The 14,126-nt window shown below is 40.5% G+C and overlaps 1 protein-coding gene across 1 annotated transcript in view; it reads right to left on the reverse strand.

The window, feature by feature from the left end:
• The window catches only part of LOC117253443 (glypican-5-like), a 64,826-nt gene that overhangs the window by 11,578 nt on the left and 39,122 nt on the right, over positions 1-14,126 (reverse strand). Inside the window, exon 9 of the mRNA XM_033620881.2 lies at positions 13,874-14,015. Coding sequence (XP_033476772.1) covers positions 13,874-14,015 — 142 coding nt within the window. The remainder of the gene's footprint in view (positions 1-13,873; positions 14,016-14,126) is intronic.

The raw sequence follows: 14,126 nt of genomic DNA on the forward strand, positions 1-14,126 counted from the left end.
ACCCTCTGAGCAGAGGACCAGATCAGCCGCCGTATAACAGTGGTGGCAAATATTTGTTATTGACATGTTAATGCCATTGTTGTTGTTTACAAAGCGCTGCTGATGTGTATGTTGTATGTCACAAAAGAAGCCGATGTGTAATGTGCTACATGTCTCTCCCGTCACATCTCTTTTGATTTCGCAAAGGCGCGATGCAGTCTATAATCACACACTGGAGCAGATCGATGCCGCTGTCATTTGGTTATGTGTAAAAATCCAAAGGAGACATAAAGAAGGGACTTCATAGCGGCCCAATTACGGAATCTCTGTGTAAAAAGGGCTTATATATGAGCCCTGTGATAACTTGAAAACCTGTCCAGGGTGTACACTGCCCCTTGCCCAATAGGCTCCAGCCCCTGTGTGACCCTGTATCAGGACAAGCAGTTATAGATAATGAATGCATGACATGCTACAAGCAAGCACTGTTGTTTTAGATACCAACTAGTGTTCCAAGAAGTGTTGTGTTTCTATTACGTGGATTCTTCCAACAAAGACAATGTGTAATTCTCCACTGTCTATCGCTTCACCACAGCACAGCAATGAATAGTCCCAAGCCAAAGAGGGAATTTCATCTAAACGGGACTTAAAGTCTACAGCCATGTTAGCATGTTGTGAGGCTGCGCACAAGGACAGCAGTGCTTCGTGCTAAATGCTAGCATCAGCATGCTAACAGGTATACAGTGTTTGAGAGGAATGTAAGTTTTGCAGGGTTTTGGTCATAACATGAAGTACTGGACAATTGGATTGACCTGATGTTGCTGGATAAAAAAGTTAAAGGTATACTATGCAGGAACTGTTGGTTACTGTTTTGTAGACATAGCATTCTTGGCCTCACGTTCCTACACTGCTTGTACATACACTGCAAGCTACTATTGTGGGAAAGTCACATTTGTTGTTAAGGCAAGGCTAATACTTTAGCAAGCTAATGAAGCAAAGCAAAGAGACCTACATTTCCAACAGAAAGCTCCAGGTTGCTCTTCATGTCTGCTCGGCATTTTGTCCCAGAGATGGGGACTCGAGTCATTGTGACTTGGACTTGAGTCGACTCGAGTCACTGTTTTGATGACTTGTGATTTGACTTGACAAAAAGTAAAAGACTTGAGACTTGACTCGGACTTGGAAGTTAAAGACTCGGGACTTGACTTGACTTGAGACACGATGACTTGAATGACTTGAGTGTTATTCACATCATGTTTTCGGTTAGAATATAAAATTTATAAATTAATTAAAAAAATAATGTCGATTACCCGGTAGGAGCGCAGGCTGAGAATGGCGTTGTCATGATTGGATCAGTACCCTGTCAATCAGTCATGCCCTCTCCACGTACCTTACGTGTTTATTGGAGAAACACGCCCTCTTATATCAGATAGGCATCAACATGTCAGCGGGAGGGGTACCGAGAGTCATTGTCTTCGGCTTTCGGAATTACCATTATTACGGCAAAAGACGAACAGCACAGTGCAAGACATGCAGCATAAACATCTTGGACAGCCAGGCGACAACTTCAAACTTTGTTTGTCATTTGAAGAGCCATTCTGCCCAGTAAGTGCTTGTCAATTAGCTAATATTATCTGGTTAGTCGGTAGTTAGCTAACGTTAGCTTGATACGATACGGGGATGGGGTGGTGCTGGGTGGTGGGTCGGTTTGGTGGAACTTGTTTTTTAATTTATTTGCTAACATTAACCCCAGAAAACGTGAACGAACATTCCGACCGGTTCATCACAAGACTGGCTGTACGTTTTATGAACGAGCAACACAGGGTTAAATGAGCTAAATGGGTGACTAAATGGGTGATTTTGGCCGCTGCCTTGGTTAGTGTGTGTGTGTGTGTGTGTGTGTGTGTGTGTGTGTGTGTGTGTGTGTGTGTGTGTGCGCGCACGCATGGGGGTCGTCCCTGCAAAGTAAACATTGCATCGATGAAGACAGTTACTTAATCTTGTCTTTTCACTTTATTAAGATCAAATTCTGCAGGTAAAGTTACAATAATAAGGTGACTTGACTTGGACTTGACTTGACCTATTACAGGACTTGACTTGACTTGACTTGACATAACCTGTGACTTGACTTGACTTGCCCAAGAAAAAATGACTTGGGACTTACTTGAGACTTGAAGGTTAAGACTTGAGACTTACTTGAGACTTGCACATGTGTGACTTGGTCCCATCTCTGTTTTGTCCCGCAATATTTGTGTTTTCTCAGTACTGTGTCCACAATTCTAATAGCTTCCTCTTGAATGCATGTTTCTTACGTTCTGGTGCCTGGTTACTACATTTTTATAAAGTCCAGACCTCACCTGTGCATTGTTATTAGCTGTGGGCTACACACCACTGCCCATTTGCAGCCATAAACATCCATGCCACAGCAAAATAAAAAAATATAGTTAGATGGCAGGCTCTCTGCAGATAAGTACACGGCCATACGCTTCTAGTCGGTCATAAATGATGACTGAAAGGGATTACGTTTGTATGCAACACATCCTCACACAATGGTTTATACAATATCTAACAAATTAGTGCCCCACGATTGACGATAAAAACTGCAGTTAAAGTTATGTAAGTTAGGTTTAGGACAAGAAACATGGTGACAATGTACCTTAAAGTAACTCTAAAGTTCACTTGGTTTTTCTGAACACCGGTCTCCTGGGGAAAAGTCCTGTGTTTATTTGACCAATCCACTACCCAAACCTGCCTCCTGATGAGGAATTCGCTCTTAGCACTACATCCTTCTTTAATACCATCAGTGGATTGGTCACAGCATTACAGGGGTTGTAAACAAATTACTGCTGTATGATTACGTAGGCTATACACTAATTGTGGTGCATTACTTTTAGTATGTATATGTATTAACAGTGCATAAGAACAGCCTGTTGTATGAGTCTAAACATGTATTTTTTTTTAGGAAAATCCTGCATATTATACCTTTAAGGGATCACCAAAGTTATTAGAATTCATTTTGAGGAAGACAAGAATGTGTGTACCGAATTACATGGCAGTCCATCGAAAATTTAAGGTTTTTCAGTCAAAACTACAAAACTGAACCTCATGGTGGTGTGAGAGGAAAAGTCATTAGGATTCATCGTATGGGAACCATGGATGGCTGCACAAAATTTCAAAGCAATGCATTTGAAAGTTGTTGAGATATTTCAGTCTGGACCAAAGCGATGGACTGACCTTGCCATTCCTCAAACCACGCCACTTGCATGCTTAAATAAATAGATAAATAACTCACAAACCTATTTGCTTTGGGGAAAACTGTAATAAGTTTCTTTAAGCATCACCTCATGTCCATCCCTTAGTTTGGGTTGACAGAAAAACAGGCAGGTGCTGCTGAATTATGATAAAAGATCAATCAGTACACCTAAAATATGACAGCACTGATAAACCTGACTGATGTACTCACTTTTAAAACATGATTTAACTTTATGAATGTAACTGAAGGGTCTGTTAGTTTTGTATATTGCTTACTATATATAGAACATATTTAAGTGATGTAATAAAGGGCTCACTTCATAATCAAATTAATCAAATGCCTAATCTTCCAAAAATTTGTATTCATTGATAGATTGCCTGGTCAGATTATTTAGTTTGCATCTCTGTCACCTGCTCCACAGGTGTCAATTAACTGTGCGGTAACATAAACTAAAAAGTAACATCCATGTTAATGACTAGTGCTTGCTGTCAAATGACTATAACAGCTAATGGTTTGGCTTACTGTGAAGCATCTTCCCAAGGTCACACTCACCGAGGTTAAGCATAGCCTCCAGTGAAATCATAAAACCTCTGGAGGAAACGCACAGGAAAAAAAAATGAGCTGGAGACGTGAACGCAGCGAGGGACTGACTGTGATTGGACGTGGATGAAAGGATGAGTGTGGCAGAGTGACTGATTGAAGGTTGTACATCAACACAGGCCAATGGGGGTGTTGTCTCCTGTGCGTTCGGCATGTGAGTGCTCATTTGAATACATGAGGAGTGAGGCTGGAGGTGCAGCTATAGAAGGCGAGACAAAGCAAGGGCTTTCTTTCAAAAGGTCAAGTGTGGGAATAACAGCATCACTGCAGAGAGGAGGACTAATAAACAAATGATGTCTAATCAGATTTGCATGAACAATCTCACTCAGGTGTAGAGACAAGCAGGGAGTCAGATAGAGAGACAGGGAACCGGCAGGCAGCTTGATAGACAGGTGGGCAGGGAGAGAGAAAACACGACATGACAGCCAAAATAGGAGATGCTTGATAGAGGTTACAGGTATGTTGATAGCTTGAGTGCAGGGAGTCTAGCGTGCGTGGACTATTCAGTAGATATTTTCGGATGTGCAGCATTTCATGTAAAGTTCAATTCTTTTATCTCTCTCGGGGTGAGTTGAACAAAAGAGAGAGCTTTAAGTCGCTGTGGATAAGAGAGACAGTGAGAGCAAAGTGAATGTGTAATTCTTTAATGAACCGCATCTCCTGCCCTGAGGATCTATCATTTTAACTCTACTGCTTATTAACCATCTCCACATGCTGAACACACACACACACAGTCACACTCTCTTTCTCTCTGCACCCACTGTTACCCCCTATCGTCCTCTCCTGTATCTGCTCCTCCTTATCTCCTTCTTCTCCCCCCTTGATTTGTGTGTGTGTGTGTGTACGTGGGTGTATGTGTGTTCAACAGCTCCAGTCAATATACCCCGAGCTGCAAGCAACAAAAACAAAATAAAACCAAAGAACCGAAGACAGACAAGGAGCAGCAATTAAAAGGGAAAAACCAGACAGATTATAAATTACACAGAAATATCAATGATGTTCCACATTTAATTTATATGCAATTAATTTGCTTTGCTAAATCCATTTTGGTGGAAACATAATTGCTTCCTAGATGACCTTCACTGGCAACGGCTTTACCCATCCAGGAAATCAGACATCAATACAAGACAAAAGTCAGAGGGAGGAGGTCAGAGAATGTACTTCGCTATTTTTGTTATCTTTAATGAATCCTTTGAAAATACCCCAGAAAATGGTGTGTTAGTCCATCTCTTAATACGTTTTTCCTTCCTTAACCTGTCAGCTCAAAGCCCATTCATTTAGAATGATGTGTATCTTACAAAACATCAGTCCATTATCTGTAACTGCTTATCCTTTACAGGGTCGCAGAGGACTGGAGCCCATCCCAGCTGACGGACAACCATTCATGCTCATATTCACACACTGAGTCAACACTTAAACTAAGCTGTGACTACAGGCTGATTTATAGGTGTGCGTAGGCTTTATGCAGAGACTACGCTGTAGCATACGCAAGTGGACAACATCTTTGTGATCCTTTATACTTGGGCAGTGGTGTGTCTGTGATGCTCTGCAAAACGCCAGCTGACGGCACTGTATCTTTGCCGCTGTGTTAAGTTTCTGTAAAAGGCTGTAGAGTTTGATTGATTCAAAACACGCCTAAAACAACACAGCCTTAAACATGGCTTAGTAAAAACAATATTTAACAAAGTACAAAATTCAGCTTCATATTAAACATGTTTCTCCACATATGCAACATGCTAACATTATTAGCATAAGCCTATGACAATTAACATTGCATAAATTAGCCCAGTGGTTAGCAGACTTTCCTCTACTCATATGAAGCCAGAATAAATCACACAGTCTTCAAATGCTTTATTGTGTGGGCTTTATTGGCCATTCACAATTTATTATTTCTTATCAGTGACATAAAAGTAAATAAAAGCTTTGTTTCCATGGAGGGAAATAGTTTTCAGCTAACATTGTTAAACAGCGAGGTGTAGTTACATTTCTAGGAGGTGCATATAAGGCTATGTAGGGTATACATCTGCGCAGAGCCTATGCTGTAGGTACGGGGTTGATTTAACACAGAAGTATAAAACCCCCTTTAGCCTTTGGACTGTGAGAGGAAGCAAGAGAACCTGAAAAAACTCATGCTAACACAGGGAGACCATGCAAACACTAGCCCAGCCCAAGCAAACCCTCTTGCTGCGTGACATCAGTGTGAACCACTGCACCACCATGCCGGCCCATTTGAAAAGGTTATGATCAAGCATATTCCAAATAATGTGAAGAAAACAAAACACATCTCATGTGGAATGTGAGTATTTTGTCCTCCTTTGCTTGGAAATTTGGGATGGGCTACCTCACTTTTTTTTTAAAAATATGCTCACTGGATTTTGGGTTCAGCCCTCCACTGAGAATCCCATTGTTGAAGTGCAACCTCCTTTTTTTTCAAAATGATTATATACTTAACTAAAAAAAAAAAAACAGACTACAAATGAAACAGATAGACACTGTCATCACTCAAAAAGATTTCTGGCCATATAGTGTGCCAGCAAATATGTGGGATTCACTCAAAATGAACCACACTGTGCATGTTCATTTAATACAAGGGGCAAGCCATAACTGGGTGCCTCACTGATGTGTCTGTAATAGCTGTTAGACAAGCATGGAGGTTAAAAGGCACAGGGGAAGGAGGAAAAAATAAATTCATTGTTCGATTTAGTCTTTCTTGACAATAGGGAAAATATGGAAAGTCTCCACACCCATTGAAAAAGTGAAGAAAATGTATTTAGTAATGCATATTCTTAAGCAGCTGCATAATTTGTATTCTCCTATCGACCGCATGTGGACATAAAGCATTATGGGAAGAAAATGTTTCAGTCTGGATTCCCAGAGTAAAGCTGCTGTATCAGTGGAATACTGATTGCATTCATAGCATGTTTCACACCCTCATGTTCTTCTGTGCATGCATGGACAAAGAAAGCAGTTTCATTTTATGGCACCGATCAAATGATCCAATGGCTCGCTCTGGGAACTTTTATAGTCACGGGTGCAGATTAGGAGCCTCGCCAGACTTTTAATTGTACTTTCTGGCTCCCTTTAGACAGATGCTTAGATCAAACTGTCCTCAGGCTGAGGGGTAACATGGAAAACACTGGCCTTTCCCTTTAAGATGAAATGGCTTCTAAAGGCTTTGTGAATGTGGCCCCAGGGAAGTGGGGGAGCGTCCAGAGGAGCAAGGCAGAGATGATGGAGGGAAGATACAAGGAGGCAGAAACAATAAACTGAAAATGGTTCAGCAATATCCCGTTGTATGTCTATTATATAGTGAGGGATTAGGATAAGGCCCAAACACTGACAACATTTTAACTGCAAATTAAACAATGCTTTAACCAGATTCCAAGGTATTGTAACACAAAGGAGGCAACCGGTTAATATTATGTTACTTGGCTGAGAGAGACGGCACAAAATCTGCCACACCTCCTTTCTTTCTCCTCCCTGTCTCTCCCTCTCTCTCTTTTTCTCCTTCCTCATTGTCATCAAATAAGGACCCATGGGAGGATGGACTACCTGGTAACCATGGTTACATGGATTGAGTGCCCCTTGCAAGTACACATTTACACATTGTCTTACATACTGTAGATAGACACAGAACAAAACACCTGGTAAAGATACAAAGAGCTCTTGAATATACATATTGGTATTAAGTATTGTAGTGAAATCTGCTTCAAATGTGTTTATCTGGTTTTTATTTGCAGGATTGATCTTAGCCAGTTTTTAGGACAGCATGAATCTGTAAGACACATGGTCATTGAGTGGATTTTGGAAGCAACTTCATGTGTTACATATAAAAGTAGCTTTCTTGTAAGAGCAAAAGGATCGCTGCTTTCCAGACTATACTGACATTAGTGGTTGTAATGTGACTCATGGACACCTGGAGGTTTTCAGTGTCCCCGCCTCTGCATCCACCACCACATCCCAGTTTAAAGCACAGCAATTATAATGACACAGCATTTCATTTATTACACAGAAGGAGAAGGGAAGAGAAGAGAAGCTGTGATTACATTTACATTATTGACATTGTAGGACCTGGATATGTCTGGGGAGACAGAGAGATCGGAGAAGGGGCAGTTGAAGAAGGGATTGTGCTGGTTTGAGGAGAGAAAATCAATCGGTTTAATCTTGGTGAATTCGAGGGGAGGGGAGGATGAGAAATGACTAAATGGAGAGAGAAGAATAGTGAAAGAGAAAAAAAATCTGTAACAGACTGTTTAATGGCATACGTGGCATACTTTATGGGATTATTTTCTCATCGTGTTAAAACGGGTTGCTATTAATAATAAATAGCGAATAAAGTTAAGTATGAACTTGCAGCAGCTGTATCTGATTGCTGACAGTAATGCAGAGCTCCATACCAACATTAGCATGAATTTCATGGCTAGACCTACAGCTTGTGTCTATGGGCATGTATCGTCTTCTACTCACATACCACATCGTGACGTAAACATACTGTTTTGCACAACTTTCAGTATAACATTCATTTTGACTGCAATGTAAGAGACTAAACCCAACAATACCAGATTTTCTGGCTGGACTTCACTGAATCTTTGTAAAATGGCACAAATGGCGCTAACTTAAGCGCTCTGCTTTTACTACTCATATGTTCAGACGCCTGCCTTTTTTTTCTTCGCTTTTGATCTGCGAACAATGTTTGCCAAGTGATTCTCCCACTCTGGGCTGAGATCAACTTGTAAATGGACTTAAATCAAATAATAATAGGCTGTGTACTGTCTCAGCATGACTAAAATAATTTCCCACTGCTAAATGGCCCAAATAAATAAAACAGGCTTGGCAACGGGGTGTTGAAGTTGTGAGGTTTAATTCCAGCTCCTGGCTGGTATCACCTGGCACACCACCTCCACCTCTCATATCCCACTTCTCTTGTCCCTCTTCGGTTGATCAACAAAGCCGAAATATCATGAGAATTAATTAGAGGACGGGAGAATATTTGTTTTATAGTTTTATTTATCCTTGTTCATATCTGCAGCCCAGGGACAGAGAGAGAAAACTTAAGCTCAATCATGTGTGTGTAAAAGAGAGCAAAGGGTCGATATTGAGAAAGACATTATGAGTCAGAAAGCAGCACGCTACTGGATCCATTTCAGTCAGTCAGACGGAGAACTGGGCCATCCATAAAACATAGTGGATTATGCGCAAAGACATTACAGTAACAGATGCACAGCTTGCATACACACAAACACACTTAAATCTTACACATGAAGCACATGGCTGCACCCGAGCGCAAAAAAAAAAAGGCCATAAACATTAATTTGTGCATGCACATCCACTCACTCGCAACACTCTGTCTCTCTTCTCACGCAAGCAAAATCTTCCTTCTATGCTCTCCCTTTCCTGTGAAATAATAAGCTCCATATTTTAGAGATTCAGACTTGGAGAAGTGTTTTGTAGGCAGAATTTTAAAAAGGGTGTCAAAGAGCATGGATGGGCAGATTTTGTGGTAGATCTATCCAAAGGGAAATCAGAGCATCCTGCTTTGATTAATTTGATGGTGACGCTGAACTACTGTTTTGATGTACAGTGCAAGGATAAGAAGTACAAATATTTAAAAAATAAAAAAAAGAATCCCTGTGATTTGTGTGGTCTGGTAGATGCGACATCACTCTTTCAACCTCAGTGCGTGTGAGGCTTGTTTATATGCATAGAGATGCCGACGTGCGGGGGAGACATGCAGAAAATCCCCCCTTTTGTCACTCTTTATTGTGATTCTTTCTCCAGGAATTTGCTGTGGCTTGAGAGACACGATCCCCACACGCCGCCACCAGCTCGGTAAATCATAACTAGCAATTTTCTCTGTAAACAGCCAATGTACCAGTTCCAGGCCCAGCGGGAGGCGTGAGCTTCCAGAGATCTGACACATCAAGGTTAGACTAAAGGGTATGACAAATGTACCAACAAATACTTTACTTTTTTATAAGGGGGTGATGGAGTATAAGACACCACACAAAAATGTTTTATCTTGTCATGAACACAGTCTTTCACTCACAACTACTATATCAACGGTGTTAAAAATGATCCTGATGTACAAACAAAGGGATAGTTTTTTAATCTCGAGTATGAATTATGTGCTAAACCTAACTATCAGTTATATCATTTGCATTGAAATATTGTGGTTTATAATCCCCTACATGAAGTTATCGCTTACCAAAGCTTTATAGCGTGAGATCTTAAATACAGTTTTGTTTTTGTGAAATGCACAAAAATAAATCCCCCATTTGACTCAATGGTGTAATTATGGATACTTAAGTAAATGTCATAACTTTGATGCTTGGCTTCTTATTGTGAGATTAGTTCTGACCCCACTGCTACACCAAATCCCTTAACTGTAATAGAAAATTTTACCAGTGCAGCAGGGGTTCCCAAACATTTTTACACCATAGATCATTATTAAAATCACAAGGTTTTTACGGACCACTCAATGAGAGGATGCAGAGTGATGACTGGGATAACTGATAAGCATATTAGGGTATAATAACACATGCACTGGGCCTTTTTTCTCTCCAATCTGCTCCAAAATAACTCCCAAGCTCTCTTAAATCATGTCTCAAGTTCTGCACACACCTGAAACAGAGACTCTGACCAGCCCACTTCCATTAAACCGACTGAACCTGACTCAATAACCTACCCAAAGGCTCTATTTTTGTATTTAATCAATTATATAAAACATATAATAAATCAGGTCAATTAAGATCAAGATATCTTTTGTAAAAGAGACCTGTGATAAAAAAAAAAAAAAGATTACTGACTAAACTGACTTAAAAGACATCCACTTATTAATAAATTACCTTACGACTTAAGCAACAAAACTTTGTTGAGACCCACTGGGTTCAGGTCTGATACCAGAACTCCACACAAAACATGCAGACTGAGTTACTGATGAGGGACGAATTAACCAGCTGCTGACACCCTGCATTACTTTGAAAGTATCTTCTTAACAAAGAGAGTTGAGAAGGATACAGCACAGGCAGCTACAAGTTAATCACTACACAAACAACCAACGAAATTCTAAAATTATTATTTCGCTTTCCTTTGTCCAACCACATTGCTTCCTCTTGGCCTAATAGAAAATGTGCCATGCTGGTACAAGTCCACAGCCTGGAGGTTTGGAACCACTGACCTACAGTTCAGTATCATAACAAGCTACACTTGTGCTTAGCGTCACTGTACAGAAACACTCTCCTGACTCCAGTAATGACAAGGACAGCGCAGGGATAATTAACATGACAATGACCTTTGACCCTATTACATCCTGCCCTTAGGGACAGAGACCCCACTATGACATCACCAGGGTGTTGTGTTCATGAGGGTGACGTGACCTCTGATCATGGGTAACAAGGTGATGATGCACAAGACTGACCATGACGTAAGAATTCCTTTCAATAATGTATTGTATTGTGCTGCATTGTATTCTAGCAAATTTTCCACTCTGTACAGTAGAAACTACAAAAAAAACAACACTGCCAACAAACACTATTGGTTTGACCTGAAAATAATTGGCCTGTGTCATGACCAATACGATCTCAGAAAGTCCCGACAGGAACCACTTGGGTGTCATGGAAAGTTCCGTCACCACAAATGTGGTCGGGGTCTTCTCATATGTTGACTAGTTAATCAACATATGTGTTTTTCCAGCTAAAGATAGACATGGACAGCAAAGCTTTCCATAGTGTATAAGAGGAGGGTGTATGTAACTGCTATTATGTGAGCGGCCACTGAGGACTGTTTGTCCTTCAGACGTCTGGTTGAAGATGACATTGATATTTAACAAAATACCAGATCAGTTTGCTCTTATTATGTGGAAACAGACAAGTTTAAAAGAAGGCTGCTACAGCACGTAAAATAATCTGTGTAAACCATCTGCTGTGTCTGATAAAACTCCTTTAAACCAATTCTGTGAATGAGCTTTTTACTATGAGCGATGGGGTCATACATGAGAGCACTGCCACTGTGGAATGATGTTCGTCAGTTTACACAACAGATGTCTGTTTGGTGTTTTTGTCTGTGGTCTTCTCACTAATTTGAAACGGATGGGTAAAAGGTGATGTAATGTACACGGCTGTAGCTACCACTGATGTATTTTTGAGGGGTAATTTGGGGCCTGAGCTGTAATTTGCAACCTAAATTATAAAAACCTTCCCTGAATATTCAGTTTTTATTGACCTCTAGATGTTTTATCATGGTGATATCACTGTTGGGTGTGGTTACAGGTGCAACAGAGCACATTTGTGACCTCATCCAGCAAATACCGTCAGTGATGTTGAGTGTGGTCAGTGGCGCAGCAGGTTTGAAATGATCACTTTCAGTTTGTGTTAAAGGTCCAGTGTGTAGGTGTTAGGGGGATACACTGGCAAAATGGAGTATAATATAATAAGTTTTCTGTGGTGGGTCAGCCCAGAATGAACAGACCAAACAGTGCATTGGCCACTGTAATTTGCAACCCCTGAGCACTGTTGGAAATTTAATAAAAAATTTTTTTTGCTTTACTTTGAGTTTTTACCGGTTTAAATCACCTGGTTGGTGTGCTCTGCAAAGGACAAGACCTCTGCAGATAATTCCGCTCCCGTAACTGGTTTCAGCTGGTTGAAATCTGCAAGCCTCACCACTAGATACCACAAAATCCTATACACTGTTCTTTTAAGTTACTTCCAAGTTACACATGGTTTAAAGGCTGAAAAAAAAGCATTTTTAGACCTGGAACTTTTAAGTTTGACTGTTTCAAAGTTAAGAAATAGATCAATGAAATGCTCATTTATGTATTACATAGCCTAAAAGCATAAATACATCTCTAAATGAATAAAACCAAAAAAAATGTAAGTTGAAAAATATACAAATGTATAGATTCTACAGACTATTTCGGGTGACTATTTGCGAATGTATGACCACAGTATTTCTTAAACTCTGGCTACACACTGATGACGTATTTCTTCTTGGCAGTCTGAACTTAGCAATATAAGAATTACCTGTAATCAGATCTGATCGACAAATTAAACTTTTGAGTGTTAAGCTTTTTCGTTGAAGTATTGTTTTTTAAAGAGTCTTGTAATTTCAACAGAAATATTAAAACAAAGTGTTCAGGCACTTAGAGGTTACAATTCAAACCCCTTTCATATTTTACAAGCCTCTACACTGCATTGAATTTTTAACTACTACTACTCGAGTGCTCCAAAATAAACTTCTCGCATTGAAAATTAAAAGAATCCCTTTATGTATTTATTTATTTTTTGCTTAATCCTCCCCTTATCTCATGGTAAGAAGGGGCTCTACAGAGGATATCTGGTCAATAAACCTCAACATGGAGCAACATTTTCTCATCAACAATTTAAATCACAGCAAATTTTAACTACATTCACTCTGTGGGATTGCCTCGAGGCTCCTAGGGGTCCCTAGATCTCCCTGTGACACCCATGTATTATGTATAAGCACGAGCCCGGTGAATAAGTCAGAGATAAATGAATAATTACAGTTTATTTTTCCATTTGTGTTTTTGGGGTGACCTGGTTGTTGTAGTGCATCCTTTATCCCTGCCGAGGAGGAAATAAACTGCTGAGAGCAGCAGAAAGAGAGATGGAGAAAGAGAGGGAGGAAACAGGAGAGAGAGATAGAGAGAAAGAAGGAGGGAAGGAGGGGGAGAGGACAGTTGAATCCATCTCTCAGTACTATCCCTCCCTCTGGGCATTTCCCTGCTGGCACAAGATGTGTGGAGGCTGCAGCATTTTCAAACCTCCACCATGCCAATAAACTGTGTGTGTGTCTGTATGTGTGTGTGTTGTCTTTTACCTATGTTGTGTACGTGTATATATACTGTATATGCTGATGTGTTATGTATGAATCAGAATCCATATATTTGCACAAGAAGCAGACAAACTTGCAACCGTGCATCAGTTCACATGTGTATATGTGTGGGTGTATGTTTGCTAATGTTTGTTCCACTATTTTTGCATGAATGCTTGTGTGTGTGTGTGTGTGTGTGTGTGTGTGACTCACTGCTCTCCACACCAGATGCTTCGCAGCCATCTTCATCATCGCAGTCATCTCCGCTGCCCCTCTCTGTCTGGGCGCTCCCTCCCTCCTCTTCCTCCACCTTTTCTCTGGTTTTGCTGGCCCAGCCGAGGTCCACTAACAGCTCCTACATACAACACAAACACATACAAATGTTCATACACATCACACATACTCTATGGATGGATGGATGGCAATGTTGATCAGTTTGTCCACCAATTTGGTTCAAACGGAAATG

This window comes from Epinephelus lanceolatus, chromosome 6 (genome assembly GCF_041903045.1).
Source record: "Epinephelus lanceolatus isolate andai-2023 chromosome 6, ASM4190304v1, whole genome shotgun sequence".
Lineage (NCBI taxonomy): Eukaryota > Metazoa > Chordata > Actinopteri > Perciformes > Serranidae > Epinephelus > Epinephelus lanceolatus.